At 32.6% G+C, this 17,958-nt stretch overlaps 1 protein-coding gene across 2 annotated transcripts in view; it reads left to right on the top strand.

Annotated features, from left to right (window-relative positions):
• Window positions 1-17,958, top strand: part of LOC145690330 (heat shock cognate 71 kDa protein-like) — a 219,622-nt gene that overhangs the window by 157,084 nt on the left and 44,580 nt on the right. Inside the window, exon 7 of one of the 2 annotated variants that reach the window (XM_081765116.1) lies at window positions 14,531-17,217. The exons of the other annotated variant lie outside the window; for it this stretch is intronic. Within the exon in view, the coding sequence (XP_081621242.1) occupies window positions 14,531-15,796 (1,266 nt within the window). The 3' untranslated portion in view covers window positions 15,797-17,217. Of the gene's footprint in view, window positions 1-14,530; window positions 17,218-17,958 lie in introns of those variants that run through there. 2 annotated transcript variants of the gene reach the window in all.

Here is a 17,958-nt window from a genome sequence, read left to right as displayed (position 1 = left end):
AATAACCGGTGGACGGATTGAGCCGCGTGGCCTGGAGCATGGTCGTGGTGAAAGTGTAGAAAAATCACCAGTATGAAAGAAAGGACAAAATTAAAGAAAATAGAAAATGCCATAAATGCTCACTGTTGAGTACAGCATTAGAGAAAATTTACACAGTAGTTTATACAATGTAACAACTAACTCACTTATTGATAGAAGCAAAAGAAAGGCTGTTGTGACTTAACATATATTTTAATTGTTTTGGAATATAGTATAATACAGAAAGTTACGGAACATTATAGGAAAATATTTTTTATTATTATTTTGTACATTTTCTACATTAAATGCTAAAACTGACAGCCGTTTTGTTCTTCATAAGTGAACACGAACTACTTGTGCCATTGTCCTGTTGTAACCATATGGGTTGTCACTAGAGATGCAAAAAAGCCGGCTTTTTTGAATCGATGTTTTTTTTCACATAAAAAGCCGGCTTTTTTTGGGAAAAAAAACGAGAATTTTGGAAATTTTGGCTTTTTTCATTTTAAGGATTTTTCTATCTAAATAGCTTTCTTATAGTATATTCTATACTTAGATAAGAATTCCATGACCTAAATGCCATATTTCGCTCTAAAATTCACCATCAAGAGGGATGGAGCACATGTTTTACGAATTAAAGCTAACATGAAGAATGTAGTATTTGAGGGCAATTTTAGAGGCTATTTAACTTTATTTTAACTTTTGAGTTATCGATATTTTTTCTTCTCGATATCATTTCAGTTTGTCGTCTGTTTCATTTCTAAGAGCTTAGTACTCTAGCTTCTAACGCAGAAGTTAAACTTACGTTTTTCTTTATATCCGTCAAAGCGTACGTTTTTCAATATATCCGTCTAACCGTACTTCCACATTTCTGTTATACTGTAGCTGTGCAACGATTTAGCAATAATTTTCCGGATACAACCTTGAATACTAATTTATACAAATAATCAATAGCGGATTTAGAAACGTACTTTGGGACGGGTTTCTCTGATTGTTTCATTTTCTAAAATGTCCTAATTTTATTTGGGAGGAGCTTGAAGTTTATGAGTACAGGCATAACTAATACTGTATTTCGTTTCGTTTATATATTTAGCGATAATCTTCCGGATACAACCTTGAAGATCATTTTATACTGAGAATCAGTGGCGGATTTAGAAAAGTATTTTGGGAGGGTTTTCTTCTTACTAATGTTTAGTTTTTCTAAACATTCGTAATTTTTATTTGACGGCAGCTTAAAGTTTATGAGTAAAGGCATAACTAATAGATATTTCGTTTGTTTTAGACGTTCCGTAATTTTGGGGAACAGGCTTCAGTCCGAAAGACCGCCCCCCCTAACCCTCGCAAAACCGTCACTGCTGGTAATTAGTAATAATAACGATTTAAAAACAATAAAAAATGAAGTCAGCCAACTCACAGTACACGCACTATTTCTACTTCATAGATGGAATGAAGAAAAGTTTTGTCAGAATGGTCGAATGCTGAGTTGAATTCCGGACTTCTCGATAGAAGCGCAAAAGCTCCAGTCAATCATGTTTGTTGTGCAGTTGTATTTATCTTAACTTAAATATATTCCGTAGTCCTTTTTTTGTGTGTGTTGGTGGGGTGGGGAGAGTTCCATAATGATATGAAGGGTGTGAGCCAACAACATGGTAACTAACAAATTTTCAATTGCTGAGTTACGCAGCATCAGATAGGCAGCAACGCATACCGCTTCGTTTAATCCCTCATGTATAGACTTATGTGAAAAATCAGCTTTCCGACTTTCAAAATGGATTGTGCAGCAGAAAATTTCTAATTTCTTAAAATAGTAAAATTATGGGTACCATGTTCTTATCTCACACCCTTCATGTTCAATCCCTCTTGTTAAAAATACAGAAAACTTGAGGACTGAATAAACCATGATGGTGCTTATATAAAACTGTAGAATTTCAAGAATATACAAAACCAAGAGCTCTAGGTGTGCAGCCTTTAAGTGTATCATATAAATCTAAGTATTTTTCTTGTGTTTTATTTTAATTTTATTTTGTTCCAAAAAGAGGGTATGGAATATTTTGAAGTAAAAATACTACATAGAATTTTGCTACTTATTTGAGTATTTTTTTAAAAAGAAGTATTTACTTTTAGGGTTGGCTGGTTTACACCAGCTGTTTTTCTTCTTTTCTTTTTTAATAAACAACTGGTTTAAACCGAAAAAAAATAAAAGGTACGAAAAATGCGAATCGTGTAAACTTCATGGTGACGTTTCCATACATCAAACCATCTGCATTAGTTTTATTTCCTTTTCACCTTTTAATCAAGGTGTCCCATGTTCAATTCTCGGTCGAACCACAACCCTTCTTTCATGCGTAAACAAAGTAGCGGTTCGGATGTCACTTTAAGCGAAAGTCTTCTCCTTGATAACCTCGGTATTATGTAAGGATGTTAAGCCTGAACATACGAAACGAAACTAAATTGTATATTTCTGCATGCCTGAATGCCTGTTGTTTTATAAGGAAGCCAAGGTTGCTTAAATATACTGATATAAATTGACAAAATTTATCGATTGCCTTCGTAGCTTCCAACATTAGCTTGGATTGTACTTTCAATGACATGTACGCACTAAATTTGTAATTTAATACCTCAGTTTTAGCGTACTGATTATGATACGTTGACCTTTAAATTTTACATGCAAAGTAAATAATAGGATTTTTTCCGTTATTGTTTTACATTTAGAGTAGTGATGGGATTTTCCCGATGGCTAGGGCGGGAGTTTTTCAATTTAAGAAATTTACTGACCGGACTTCTTTAAGCTTATGTGACCTCTTCCAGCATAACCCCGTTGTTGCATAATAACACCAAGGCGAAACAAACTTATTTCTGTCAATATGTAATATAAATACATAAAGCAAAATATCTAAACCAAAAAAAAAAAAAAAAAAACTGGTTTAAACCAAAAAAGCCTAGTTTAAACTACCCCCAAAAAACGGGTTTTTGGCATTTTCAAAAACAACCATGGCTCTTGCCAACCCTGCTTACTTTTGTATATAGGAGGTTAAAAAAATCTTATTATATACATTGGTTAATTCTTTGGAATTCATAATGTAAATATGTTGAGAAGTAAAACTGAAATATCTTTTCGAAATTCATGGTTTATTTTCGAGGTTTTATATTATTATCGGCATCAACCACTAATTAAATGACTTTTTGTGTTGTAGAGAAACGAAACAAAATCTGGTTTATCAATTTAAAGCAGAATTTTCAAAAAAGCCTAAAATTTCCCAAGCAAAAAAGCGAAGCAGAAAAAAACGAGTTTTTTTCCAAAAAAGCCGTTTTTTTCCGAGCCCTTGCATCTCTAGTTGTCACTAACCCATACCTGAGAATTATGGACATAAATGTATCCATCCAGATGAAATTATACCTCATCATTCCAATGCCAATTATCGTGTCCGTTCCTTTGGGGCGTTTAAGATTCCATGAGCCAACGACAATAGTCTTTTCGGGCAGCCATGTCTTCAGAGAGCAATTGGAGAAGTGCTCTAACTTTCTTCTTCTTCTTCTTCTTCTTCTTCTTATTATTATTATTATTATTATTATTATTATTATTATTATTATTATTATTATTATTATTATTATTATACCTCCTATTACAACTAGAAACGTAAGAGATGCTATTAAATCCTTAAAGACTAAAGCTGCGTCTGGTATAGATGGAATACCTGTTTTTATTGTAAAAGGTGTGGCTGAGGTAATTTCACCATCCTTGTTTAATTGGAGTTTAAATGAAAATATTTATCCTGAAGCTTGGAAAATTGTAGCCGTAAAACCAATACCTAAGACTAAGGGTGACAACATTAATTATTATAGACCAATTTCTATAATGAATGTTATTCCTAAAATTTTTGAAAAAATAATGTACAACTACTTGTATAATGTTGTATGTGATCAGTTAGACATAAATCAACATGGGTTTATAAATGGTAAATCAGTTATTACAAATTTGGCACGCTTTGTTCATAGTTTGTTGTCTGTTATTCGATCGGGTGGTCAGGCTGATGTTATTTACTTTGATTTTGCCAAAGCTTTTGACAAATTATCTCATCACTTATTATTGTAATAAGTAAGTTGTATAAGTACAAATTATCGAATCAAATAATAAAGTGGCTAGATTCATACTTAAATAATAGGAAATTCAAAGTAAGGTATAACGGCTGTATGTCCTCTATTCATAATATAACATCTGGTGTACCTCAAGGCTCCAATCTCGGTCCCTTGTTGTTTTTGCTGTATGCAAATGACCTACCTGAGAAGTTAACTTGTAGATATTTGATGTATGCCGACGACATAAAAATTTTTAAGGAAATTAAAACCCTTCAAGATCAAGTTACCATACAAGAGAATATTGAATCAGTTGCCAAGTGGTCTGAAAACAATTTTTTGCCTTTGAATATTACCAAAACTAAAGATGTAACTTGCTCAAGATCACCTTTTATATAACTACACAGTCGGTAAACAGAATTGATTTTGGAACCTATGCCAAGGATTTAGGAATAATTTTAGATAGCAAGCTATTATTTTGTAAGCATTTACAGGTAATAACTTCTAAGACTAGGAAAAAATTAGCTACGTTAAAATGGATTTGTCGTAATTTTTCGAATATCAACACCTGTAAAACTTTATACATTTGCAACGTGCGTTCTCATTTGGAGTACGGCACTGTTATTTGGAATGGTGAAGCTAGGTACTTTATAGTAGATGCTATAGAATCTGTTCAAAACATTTTGTAGCCTGGTTACGATGGAAGTTTAAAAATTTCAAAGATATGAGCTTGTCTTGCATATCTAAAGAGCTTCATCTGTTACCTCTAACTGATAAGCGGTGTATTTTTGAGTTTCTTTCATAATATTCTTCAAGGTGTTTTTTCTATAGATGGTCTATGGTCCATAAGAATTCCTTATCGCAATGTTAAAAATTTTGTACCTTTTGTTTCGAATGTTTCTACCTTGAAAAAACTATAGATACAGCCAACAAGTATTACTATGCTCTAGATATCTTTCGTAGTAACTTTGCCAAAATCCGTTCACAATTAATTAAAATTTTTTCCTATCATCTTTCTTCTCTTTTATCCTTGTTCTTTTTTCTTCGGATACTACACTTCTTTCTTTTTTATCTTGGTCACGAGGTTGTTTTTTTTAAATGTGTCATATGCAATTTCTTTACTTTTTTGTATACTCATTTTATTGTTATCATTTTTAGTCTTACGAATGACTGTATTTTATTTGAGATGTTACTTGAGATGATTATTATGCTTATATACTATTTTTATGACTTTCATTGTATTTTTATTTGTAATAGGCATTGCATTTTTTGTGTGTTTTCACTTGTATGTTATGTCTATATGCATGCGCCCTATATTTGTATAAATCTCTCTTCATTTTTTGGGGTCACTTTGTGGCTGCAAAGCTGTTTGTTCCCAATAAACATTTCTCAATTATTATTATTATTATTATTATTATTATTATTATTATTATTATTATTATTATTATTATTATTATTATGATTGATGATGAAGTATTCTGCCTGTTGAGAGGTCCTGGAACTAATGATGTTTTTTTTCTTTAACGTTCGGGCCTGGTAATGTTTCTTTCAAATTTCTCAATCTCAGTTTCTTTTAACTCCCAATATTTTGTTCTATTTTTCAAATCTTCGATCAGTTGTGTTCTTCTTCCTACTCTTAGCTTTCCTTCTATCTTCCGCTCTCTTGCGGTATGAAGAAGATAGTTTCTTCACAAGAAGTGTCCAATCTAATTGGCCTTCCTAGCTCGCTAAAATCATCTTCTCTACTCGTTTTAAAACATCTTCGTTTGTTACTTTCTTCATTCATTTTATCTTCTATATTTTCCTCCAATACCAAATTCCGAAACTCTAAATATTTCTTTTCTAACTTCCGTAATGTCCAGGTCTCTAAACCATACAGTCCAATATGGGAGGACGAACCATACGGAATTATGTAAGAGGAGAATAAATACAGTGATGGTTCTTCTAACTTTATAGGGATACATTTGAAATACTTGAGTAAAGATGTGTGGATACTGCCAATGGATAGCTCGAACTGACTGTTTTACATACAGCGTAAGCAACTTGCACATCGATAAACTATTCTTCTATTAACAACCTTGGTCGACTACTTTTCGGTGCGTCCACTGCACTGTCCTCCAGGAACTTGTCGTACAGCCACTTTGATGGAGTTTTTTGAGCGTCTGTTCTGTATTTTACTATGTAGACTGTCTGGGTCATTGCATAACTGTTGTGGCGGATGTACTCTGTTACAATGAATATACGCTGTCCAGTGTATAGCCTATTGCTGCTCAGTTATTTAGCACTTATGACGATACAAAAACAATTAATGAGATTCCCTATAAAGTGCGCAACTTTATAGTGAACACGGTGTGTAAACAAAACATGTGAAGAAAATATAGTATTAACTTCTCGTGAATTTCATTTCTGGGCCTCTATTATTTCTTACGTGTGTAAATGATCTATCGCTGAATTAAAAATCCAGAGCAATCTTAGTAACTGACGACATAAATACGTTGTTAAGTGGAAAAGAAAGTTGATTATGATAAATAATACATTTGTTTTTGAACATTAACAGAGTAGTTAGGTCACAGTAAACTTTTCACAGATATCAATATAACATGTTCCGGAATTCGACTGTAATATAGTTTCTTAAATCTTGTACATAAGTGATAAGCTACAATGAGGGAAAAACGTGTAGAAAAGCGATAAGCTACAATGGGGAAAAACGTGTAGAAAGCTCTTCCAATAAGTTAAACTGTAAGTGGTTACGGAGTATTTTGAGAAAAATTGTTTTAAAACTGGTAGTATATTTAAAATAGTATAAAAGAAGGTACTTTAACAAACAAACAAACAAACAAAAAAAAGTATACAATGTAACGTTTCAGTACTGTAGCAGATTCTTTCTCAGGTACAAAAATAACTCTAATAAAGGTGTAAGGACTCGAAAAAATTGAAAATGCAGTTATGCCAGAACGTTTACCTGCTAGAAATATTGGTAATAAACAGTAGATTATGTTATTTCGAATATATTTTGATAATAATCAGATAAATACAAAATTCAAAAGGAAAAAGCATTATGTCAATTATCTTAAATATAAAAAATTTTAATTGCAATGTCAAATTAATATTACGGAATAGAAACGTTAAAGTTAACTGTTTGCCTTTCATTTGTGTAATTATAATGAATGGTACAGTAAATATTTTAATTGACAAAAGAGATATACATATAGTTATTTAAATTATGTAATATATGCATATAATGAAGAAAAACAAAGCACAAGTTTAGAGTTTTTATTTCTACTTTTCCATGTAGAAGCGTCCGAATTATTTGATGTGTTACCTTACATTAGAGTTTTTGCACTGTTTTACGTATTTTTCTTACACTCACCACACTGAATTTGTATTCTGTCAGTTTCTAATACATGCAGAGATCCATCCAATCTAACATTGCCCTGCACTGGCCTCATGCCAACTTTGGTCACTCGTGAATGTGTTGGTCGATCTTTTCTGGCCTGAACAATGAAACGTGTGGATCTAAGCAAGACTGACATGCTATTTTCTTGCTGGTGCTAAAGTATCGGTAAAGTTGCCAGACATTATTCATTGTTACAGTCAAAAGATAAGCAAATGAGTGGCCAATACCATTTTCAATTTCGAATACTAATACGTAAGTAGATATGTTTTGATCCATGTGATCAAACGTCTCTGATATAAGTATTGTATCTTGCAGTGCACACTGGCTGATTAGTTAAAATTTTCTTTTTCTCCGGTCAACTCCATCTCTTACTTTCCTTTGTAGGGAAGATACCACAATTTGTTTATGTTACAGTTACTTCACTATTACCATTGTACCGCGCCAATGTTATTGAGCTGTTTGTGTCTGCTGATTGTAAGCTACGCTTCTCTTTCGAAAAATGAAAAAAAATGACTAGCACTTTCCGTACGATTTACTCGATTCCTGCATTACGTCCATCTTTCTATTGAGTCAAACAAGAAAAAGGATGTTTAAAAAATCCATGTACAGGGTAAATTAAGCACCCTTCGGTACTCTGCCAGTTAAATTCATAACAGCAAATTACCTACTTCCAGTTTAGGAATGTATTTTTCGTTGACTCTCCCTAATAAGGCTCTGCTTGAATGGGGTATCCTAATCAAGTTGGAAAGCACCATATTTTATAGCTGAAGCTTATGTGCTTCCCGTGAATATGTTGCTGTGTGGAATAATGTCCAAAATATAGAACTATGGACTCGTCAGTGTACAAATTGGCATCATTAGAGAAATATTGTATCGAACATTTATTCAGTATAGAGAACAGTGGTCGAACCTTGTTAAATTTATCGTTCTGATCTAACAGAATTATCACACACGTGAAAGTATCGCAGAATATCTTCGAAACGCTTCCGGTTAAATGCTCTTAAAACGCCATAATGGTGTTTGTCTGCACGCGATTTCCAGTATATTCGGTTACGAGACACAGTACAATAGCCACTTAGAAACAAAACAGCCATAAATAATCACCAGCTGATACACGAAATGAGTGGTCACGATTTTTGAAAGCATACATATATGTACATTCGACGATGTGTTCTATCACCTCATTACCCACAAACTTTCCAAATAGATCTGTGGGAACATAATAATTTTGTAACCAGTCTGGTCTTGTCCATTCTCGCTTGGTTTGTAAGGCACATCACAAAAACTCCATATATCTGTATTTGACAATTTCACCTTCTTAGATGTTTTAGGGCATCCTGGTCTTGGAACAGTATCTGGAAGTTACTGATTCATCCTCTTCTTCTCCAACATTGGGAATTATTGTCTCCGCGACAATTTAGGCACTTCGTCTTAGCTGATTAGCACATAGATGTGTTATATCAGAATCTTTTTCGGGAACACTATCCTTCACACTAGCCAGTGCATTTTCCGGAGCTTGAATAAGCGCAGCAGCGTCATGAACATCATATTTTTCAATGATAGCTGCAATTTCGTGTACGTTCAACATAAAAAGAAAAGCTATTTAGATATACTTTTTTTTCAAAATCTTTATCAATATTTATCAACAAACTAATGGAACAAAAATATCGGACAGGCAGGTGGTAGTTATAGAATAGTAAATTTTAATACGAGGAGTCTAAATTAAATGTAGAGTCTATATATTTTTTAGATTTAGGTTTAGATTTATTGATCATTCTGTGGACCATATTACGTGTACATTTGCACAAAATAATATACAACTCGTCAGTATATAAAATAGGTACAATATTTGGAACAATTACAATGCTGTTCTTTAACAACTTGTGAAAAATATATAGAGTACATCAATTCCACAATCTATATAACAATAATATTTATGTATGCGGAAGAATAGAAACAAGATTTGTGCGCGCTTGAAATCATGGAAAAGCCCCGATTTGAAAGTAGATTGATGATAAATACTATTTATTGAATACTATTTATTGAAAATTATTTATTCTCATATCTTATGAATTATAATGCCGAATATGTTTATTTTTAATAGAATCTGTAAAACACGAATTTCTGCTCCAAACTTTCAACCAACTCAATAAATATTTCGAATGAAATTGTATCTAATCATTTGTGCCCCTGCTAACAAATGTGGGCAATGAAAAATAAGCTAGTACTACGAAATTACTATTAATATGAAATACTTTCTGTTTATGTAAAAGTGAAGATTCATTCTATCACATTTAAAAAGCTGTGTGAAACAATAAGAAAAGAAATTCAACGTAGTAACATATCAACTTACCTTTTGCAACTGTTCATTCTTCCTTGCTTTTTGACTTCGATATGTGCTAAAAGTAAACAAATGAAACGCCGCGAGAGCAACACATTACTATCAATGTGACCATCTCCTAGCTGTAGACTATAAAATATCTAATATAGGCCATGAGACATATGGTCTCAATGCTGACGTCCCTATTAACCCATACTCATATTAATTTACGGCACGAATAATAACTACCAACAAATGTGAACAGTGAGCTCTAATGGGTTAATAATAATTTATAAGCCACCTAAGCACCTGTTTCGTTAGTCTTTCCTGAATTTAAACGAGTAAAAAGAAGGCAACACAAGTGCAGAACGACATAAAACTATGATAACTACGTCATTAATCTCTTCAATGCTATTTCTAAGGTAAAGAAGTAAACTCAGAGTGAGTAAGGAGGTAGTTTTGATAATAATGTATTCTACAGTGCAAGAATGTTGTCGGTAATGTAATTTAAGCAACGTAAATTTACTCAAAGTAATAGTTAAGAAAAAGACAATCTGATCACTGGAACGTCTGCGGTGAAGATTAAACATACGGGTGCTTAGGCGAGTACGAAAATTATGATGTGTACGCAATCAATATGAGTTGTAAATGGATTTTATTTAGATATATAATTGCATTTGACATGTGAACTTTGGGGAAAATTGTTCTTCCCAAAATAGAACTCCCATATAGAAGAGATTTGATAAACTATTGTAGAACTTAACACCTCTCATTTGTCAATTTTCTTCTCCCTTTTTTCCTTCTTCATATTTCGGTTTCTTCCTTTCACCATACACAATTTAACAACTTTCTCAGCCCAACTAACTAAACTATCTCTGACCTTCATGTTAACACTGGTCCAAATCGGTTTAGCCATTTCTGAGAAGTATGTTCCTCGTGAATCCATGTTTTGGCTTACTCGCCTTGAATGTGTGACACCGAGTTTGATCCTAGTGGGTGTGGGTCGTATTCAGTGTTAAGTTATGAGTTCATGTCTCATATAGCAAGGGTATAGAAAAAAAGACAACCTCCAATCAACCAACTATTCCAGAGAAATGTCTGTTAACGCGGTTTCCAATTTTAGATTTGGACTAAATTTGACACCTATTGAGTAATCCTAATAAAAAGTTCCTCTTGTTAGACCCTGGTCAAATTAGTCTTTAGCCTTGGAACATTTCAACCAGCTTCCGTAAAGTGAGTACAGTACGTAGGCCACCAATATCCTTCACGCTAATTTGCCACAAATCGTTCCTGAGAACTAAAAGATCACGATAGTTTCGATTTTTCTTAACTAATCATTGCTTCCGAACCTTACAAGACTTATAAGACGATTAAATGTTATTTTATTTTCAGATCATTTTAAAGACATTTGTCCGTTTTGATCTCTGCCTTTGACTAAATTTGGTTTTTGGTATCGAATAATCCCTGCTAAATTCAGTTGGCTACTGCAATAGAACGTAGTGACCTTTTCAATCCACTCCGGTTTTTGTTTTAATCGTAAGATTCCTCCGGTTTAGCCTTGACCTAATTTGGCCTCAAGCGCATCGGCGAAGCTTTTCCATCCTTCTATAACATGCTGTCAGCCATCTTCGTGCCTATTTTTGTCAAAATTTGTCGAACCATTCCCGATGAGTTTAATTTAGTCTCGCTCCTGTTTGTGATATTGGTTGTGAAATGAATTGTCTTGTAAGCAAGATGGAAGTTGCCAGGATTGTAAGATAACTTGTTTGTGCATGGGTTTGGAGCAGTGTACATTTATGTGTAAGTATAGCTTGTATTAACTTGTTTCCTTGTTGTGTAAGCATAGCCTCTACTAACCAGTCTCTTACGTATAAGTTGTGGCAACTTATGTTCATTGTTTTTACATAAAATGTAGAAGTTAATAACCTTGTGCACGTATTTAGATTATACTTGTGTCTATATTTGTTAAATTCATGTTACTCTGTTTTGCATTGCATGTGAAATATGCTGACAAATGTTTCAAAACTTGTGTAACGTATGACTAACAATAAGTATCGTACCAGCGAGTAGTTAGACATTATTTATTCGTAGCTCACCATTATTTTTTGCTTATTCTCTTCTTTTTGTGAGCTTTATTAGAAAAATATCAAGCGATACGTTTGTATAAACAATGTCGGAGTAGATTACTAACCTGTTTGTCCAAGTTTTATCATTCAAACCAATTGTATCACTTTGTTTTCGACAATGAGTATAATGGCGTGCATATTGGAGCTCGAAAGAGTATTAACGTAATATAAAACTTAAAACTTGACTATCATGGTCAGAGAATTAGGCAGTGCTCGAAGTTAATAAATTTAGAAAAGGATACGCTTCAATCCAAGACAGGAAACTTACCCCATGGATCTCCAAATTATTATTAATACAATATGTCCGATTGAAAATATGCTAATAAGGAATGAAAATATCTCGGTAACCAATAGTGAAGGATCGTTCAGTTTCGTTTTTGTAAAAGTGAAAATCATCGAGTTTCATCACCACCAGATGCATAGAGTAACTATATGTATAAGAAGTTCCAGATGGATTGGTAGGGGGAAAGTAGATCACGTGACTAAAGGGGAATGGGACGAGGTAGTCTTCTTTTCAAGCTAATAATTCTTACGTAATTAATGGTAGTTGTGAATGTCAGATGTATATTTTGTTTATTTATTTATTGATCCATTTCATTTTCTGCCGTAAGAACTCTGTGTTCATGGCTTCGTCAAGAGGTACATTCTTACTATTATTAATACAAATATTTTGTTGCGAAAAGCTACTCCAAATTTTGTTGCAAAAAGCTACCTCAAAACGATATATTACATGACCCTCTTCCGATTTAAAATATTACACTTGAGTTCAAGATGGCCGTCATGATGGTGCTATATGGAACAAGGAGTGGTTCTACTTCTTCCACTATATCTATTCAAGATCTGGTGCCATTCTTTTCAGCCGTTTCTAAATTACAAGAGTGTGTCCGGACTTAAGTTGCTTGAGGCACCATTTAATCGAGCTGAAGTTTTCTCATGGTTTACTTTTGTCGGATATGGAACCATTTTAGGGCATACATCTAAAGAAAATCTAAAATCGAGATTTCGACCTATCTATTTATATCTATCTATATAGGATACTATTTTTCTTGATATGCTCTTGTAACTTAAAGTTGTATTTTTAAAAAATAACACTGCGTCAAGTTATAACATATGTCAAATCTACATATTAAATGAAAATGTGCAATGTAACATTTACAGTATTATTCAGCATTGCAAACTAGGAATGCTATAGTATCACAAACATCCGAATTTCAGTAGCCTCTACAACAGTAATAATGCAAGTGAAACGGGGCAATATACATTTAAAGTACTTCTGTGTCTAAAACTATGATCATGATATAACGGATTTTTAATGAATACGAACCAAGTTGCAAGGGATTGAAATTAGATTTTTTAAAGTCTTTATTTCGAAAAACAGCTTAGATAAGTACCTCATCCAATTGCCTAGATGGTTTTCAATAGATGTAAAGATCGCAGTACCGGTTACAACAATTTGATATCACAAACCATTCTGGAAATATACTAAAAACTTAGTTTGCAATACTGTTTAAAACTATGTAATTCCGGGAACTTATTGTAAATACAACTACCAAAAAATATTGTTAGAATATTATAGAAGCAAAGTAAATGAAAAAAATATTTTTAAAAAAGTCCCATAAATATGCCACTTTCAGTAATATTTTAAATGTTAGTATTTTTTCATGTCTACCGAATGATTTGAGACATCAAACTGTCCTAAACAGCATTATGATCATTACGTCTATTGGAGATCATATACGTAATTCGTTTTTCGAAATAAAGTCCATTGAGAAAAGTCAAATTTTCAATTCTTTGTAACTTTGTTTTCACTTATTTGAATTATGTCGTATGATGATGTAGCATTCGACATTAGTGTACTTTGGATGTGCATTTCCTCGTGCTCCCTCTCACTTATGTTGTTACTGTTTTAAAATTCCAAAGTTCAGTTGATTTTCGGTGTTTGTGGCACTGTAGCGTCCTTAGTTTCCAACACGACATGGCAAGTGTAATATTGTACATTTTCCTTTTATATGTAATAACTTGGCGTAGTGCCATTAGAAAAAACGCAACTCTATGTCGGGTCGGCAACACTGTTAACCCTATAGACAATCACACAGTATGCCACACAATGTCCCCCTCCCGATATTTACATGGTACAAAATTTCAGCATGTTTTGTCCATAAGTTTAAAAGTTACAAGGACGTATCAAGGTAAATGGTGCACCATTTATATATAAAATCTTTTGCTTGTTGTGAAATTCTATCAATTTACCCTTTAAAATTATGAGGTTTATGTGGATACATTTTTTTGAAGAGGTTATTAAGACAACAACAAATATCGACCAAGCAGTTACAACTTGCAGGGATAATTGCAAATTCAAGAACCAAGGTAATTTAAAAGAAATGGTCAGTGTAATAAAACCATTGCTAAATGAGTCATGAAAAATCAATACCTTGATGTATTTCGAACTGCTGACTACAGGATAAAAAATATAGAGAATCTCATAAATAACAATAATCAGCCTTGTAGTAAATAAAAATATCGCACATTCTTTGTTAAAATAGTTTGTTTATCTAGAATAAAGAAGCAAATCTTACATTTTTCGTCGTCTCGTTTCAGTTTGCAGCAGAGAAAATTGTATTGGTTTTTGATTTTGGAGGAGGAACATTAGACGTATCCATTCTTTCAATTCAGAGAGGATCGTTTCAAGTAAAAGCAACGGCGGGAAATACTCATCTTGGTGGGGAAGACTTAGATAATAGATTGGTCAACTATTTTGTAGGCGAATTTAAAAGAAAGTACAAGAAAGATTTAAGTGGAAATCGGCGTGCGTTGCGTCGTCTTCGTTCAGCGTGTGAAAGAGCTAAACGGCACCTTTCATCTTTTAAACAAGCCAGCATTGAAGTGGACTCTTTGTTCGAAGGTATAGATTTTCACTCTTCGATCACGCGTGCTCGTTTTGAAGATCTTAATATTGATCTCTTCAATGACACTTTGGAGCCTTTACGAAAAGCTCTATCTGACTCTGGATTGAGAACAACACAAATTGACGATGTTGTTCTTGTTGGTGGGTCTACTCGAATTCCAAAGATCCAGCAATTGGTTGCAGAGTTTTTTAATGGAAAAGCATTAAATCAGTCCATTAATCCTGACGAAGCTGTTGCTTATGGAGCAGCTGTTCAAGCAGCAGTTTTAACAGGCGTTAAATCCAATGAAATCAAAGATCTGGTGCTTCTTGATGTTACCCCACTTTCATTGGGTATTAATGTAAGAGGAGGAATTACGAGAACAGTTGTTAAGCGTAATACACCAATACCTACAAGAAAAACTAAGGAGTTTTCTACAGTATACGATTATCAAACTGAGGCTGACATCCAAATCTATGAAGGTGAACGTGAATTTTCAAAGGATAATTATTTGCTTGGTTCCTTTTTGCTTACGGGTATTCCTCCAGCCCGAGCAGGAGTTCGTAAAATTGATGTGACTTTTGACATTGATAGAAATGGTATCCTGAGAGTAACTGCTATTGAAAGATCAATAAGGTCATGCAATAGTATTACCATCAGCCATGATAACAATCGTTTGAGTGAAAAACAAGTAGATCAGTTAATCCTTGAAGCAGAAGAAATGAGAGCAGACGATATCAGAGAAAAGACAAGGATAATGTTAAAGAATAAGTTGGAGTCATATTGCTTAAAGATTATCGGGGACATTGAAACCACATCAAGTTACTATATCTCACAAGCTAGCAGAAAGAGAATTCTAGATGCATGCCATGATGCCATTCGTTGGCTTGAATTGAATGAGACTGCCAAAAGCGAAGATATCAGTAACAAGCAAATAGAAATAGAGAAGATATGTATTTCTTTGATGTCAAATCATTAATTCAAAAATAATTCAGAAGTATCTAGAAGGAAGCATAACACGTAAAGAATAAATCAGGTATTCGTGAAAGTAGTTCAACTGTATTATTCCCTATATTGACTTTTTTTTTTTAATTTTTAGGGTAACTTTGATGTAGTTTTTACATTTGCTGTTAAGCTGTATTAGTAAGTAAATGTATCATGCCAAATCACTAATATAGACATGATTCAGAATCCCTCGGGGAAAGTACAATGTTAGTAAAAGTATTAAGAGTTATCTGAAAATGTACTCTTCTAATACAGTAGTATACTATATTGTCATTTATAGTTGATATTTGTTGTAAGTGAAAAATATTGTTTTGTAATATTGTTTTGTAAGTGAGAGACTGATCTTCAAGTATTCCAGGTGGTCTCCTTTTTTGTAGTAAACTATGCATAATGTGTTAAGAACATAACAAGGAAGATTCCACAACTCTTATTTTTGACTTGTCGATCACGATTCCTCAGTTAAACGTGTATGGACAGCTTCACAGCTTTCCTTTTCTAAACAATATTTAGTAAATTCATATCATTTCAATAAATAAAGATTTTATTTGCAGGTATGCTTAGATAAACAAAACAAAAAAAGTATTATCTGTAACGTGTGAGTTGATTCTGACTATATCAGTTTTTGAGTACAAACTCTTGTTTTCATGAAATATAACCCCGTTTTTTCGGAATATAAGAGAAACGTTATTTTTAATAACACTAAATACATACCTATACAGTACAGTCTCTAATTTTAGTTTCATATAATCTATGAAAATATAATTGAAGGGTTCAATGGGAAAGTGGATAAGTTACGAAGTATTTGTTCTGGAACAACTGCTGTTAAAGCCAAATTACAAAGTCAAAAATGTGTACGGTACTAAATTATGAAATTACAAAGAAAGTGATAATGGAACCAGAAAACACTTCTACCTTTCTCCCCTAAATACATTCTTTATTGGTAGTACTGATATCAGTATAATTTCCAATACATACTTCATATTTGAGAAAAAATACCTACTATTTTTTTCACTAAGACAGTTAATTGTTACTGATTTTGTAATTAGTCACGGTTTTACAATTATTTGATATATACATAAAAAAAGAGGCAAAACTTAACATTTAAAAGAAAAAGGAAACTTCTTAATATACGGTGAGAGAATTTTTGTTCCTACCATTTTAACTGATATGAAAATTTAACACTCATAAATATTTGTATCTGTTTCTTTCACATTATAATACACAGTGTTTGTATGTACAGATGTTGGCAGGTTCTCTCTTATGTCACCTAGTTTTAAAATATGCTGATAATAATGCATGTAATGTTTGAATGAGAGTAGTGCTACTTTAAGATAAAGCCTTGTTTATTATTATTCAGATATATCGTTACTCCTCAATAAGAAGTATGAATAAATTTTCTAGAATATACAGTCTTATCATTTTTACTAAGCAACCTTACGATGATTTTTTTTCCTATGTGCGTAACAGAAAATTCTCCAAAACGTTCATGAAACATAGTCGATCTTAACTAACTTTCTGTATTTATTATTATAGTATTCGTGCACCATAACGAAACACACATGTGCTTATAAAATGTTATAATCTAAATTATTCCATATATATTTTTAAAAAATCCCATTGACCGAAGTATATAATCACAATAGATTTTTTTTAAAAAAAATGTTACCCAACAATAGTTTACAAACCCTAACAACCAGTTGTAAAGTATTAATTTTAATTTTTGCACCATTTTAAGAAAATTAGGCAATATACTGCAAATTTCAACCAGTCTTTTTAATGTCTTCACCACATCCCATCAGTTTCTTTATATTATTATTATTATTATTATTATTATTATTATTATTATTATTATTATTATTATTATTATTTGAAACTTCAAGACAACAAAGAAAATATAAATCGTCTAGAAAGTAACCCAAATAACAATACAATACAAAATACTATTAATTGAAGTAATTAGTACGAGTATTTTAGGCTTTTGCTTCTAGACCAAAAATCTAAGAGTGCAGTTTATGTTGTCTTAATTATCGAGCATTCAGATTTCTGCTTTATATCGACGGTCCTAAAAATAATTATTAATTCATTAATAATTAATTAATGAATTATTATTATTATGAACTATTAATTATTAATTAA

The sequence above is a fragment of the Thermobia domestica genome, chromosome 7, assembly GCF_964235325.1.
Source record: "Thermobia domestica chromosome 7, izTheDome1.hap1.1, whole genome shotgun sequence".
NCBI classification, from domain to species: Eukaryota; Metazoa; Arthropoda; class Insecta; order Zygentoma; family Lepismatidae; genus Thermobia; species Thermobia domestica.
This window is presented reverse-complemented; position numbering and strand designations above follow the sequence as displayed.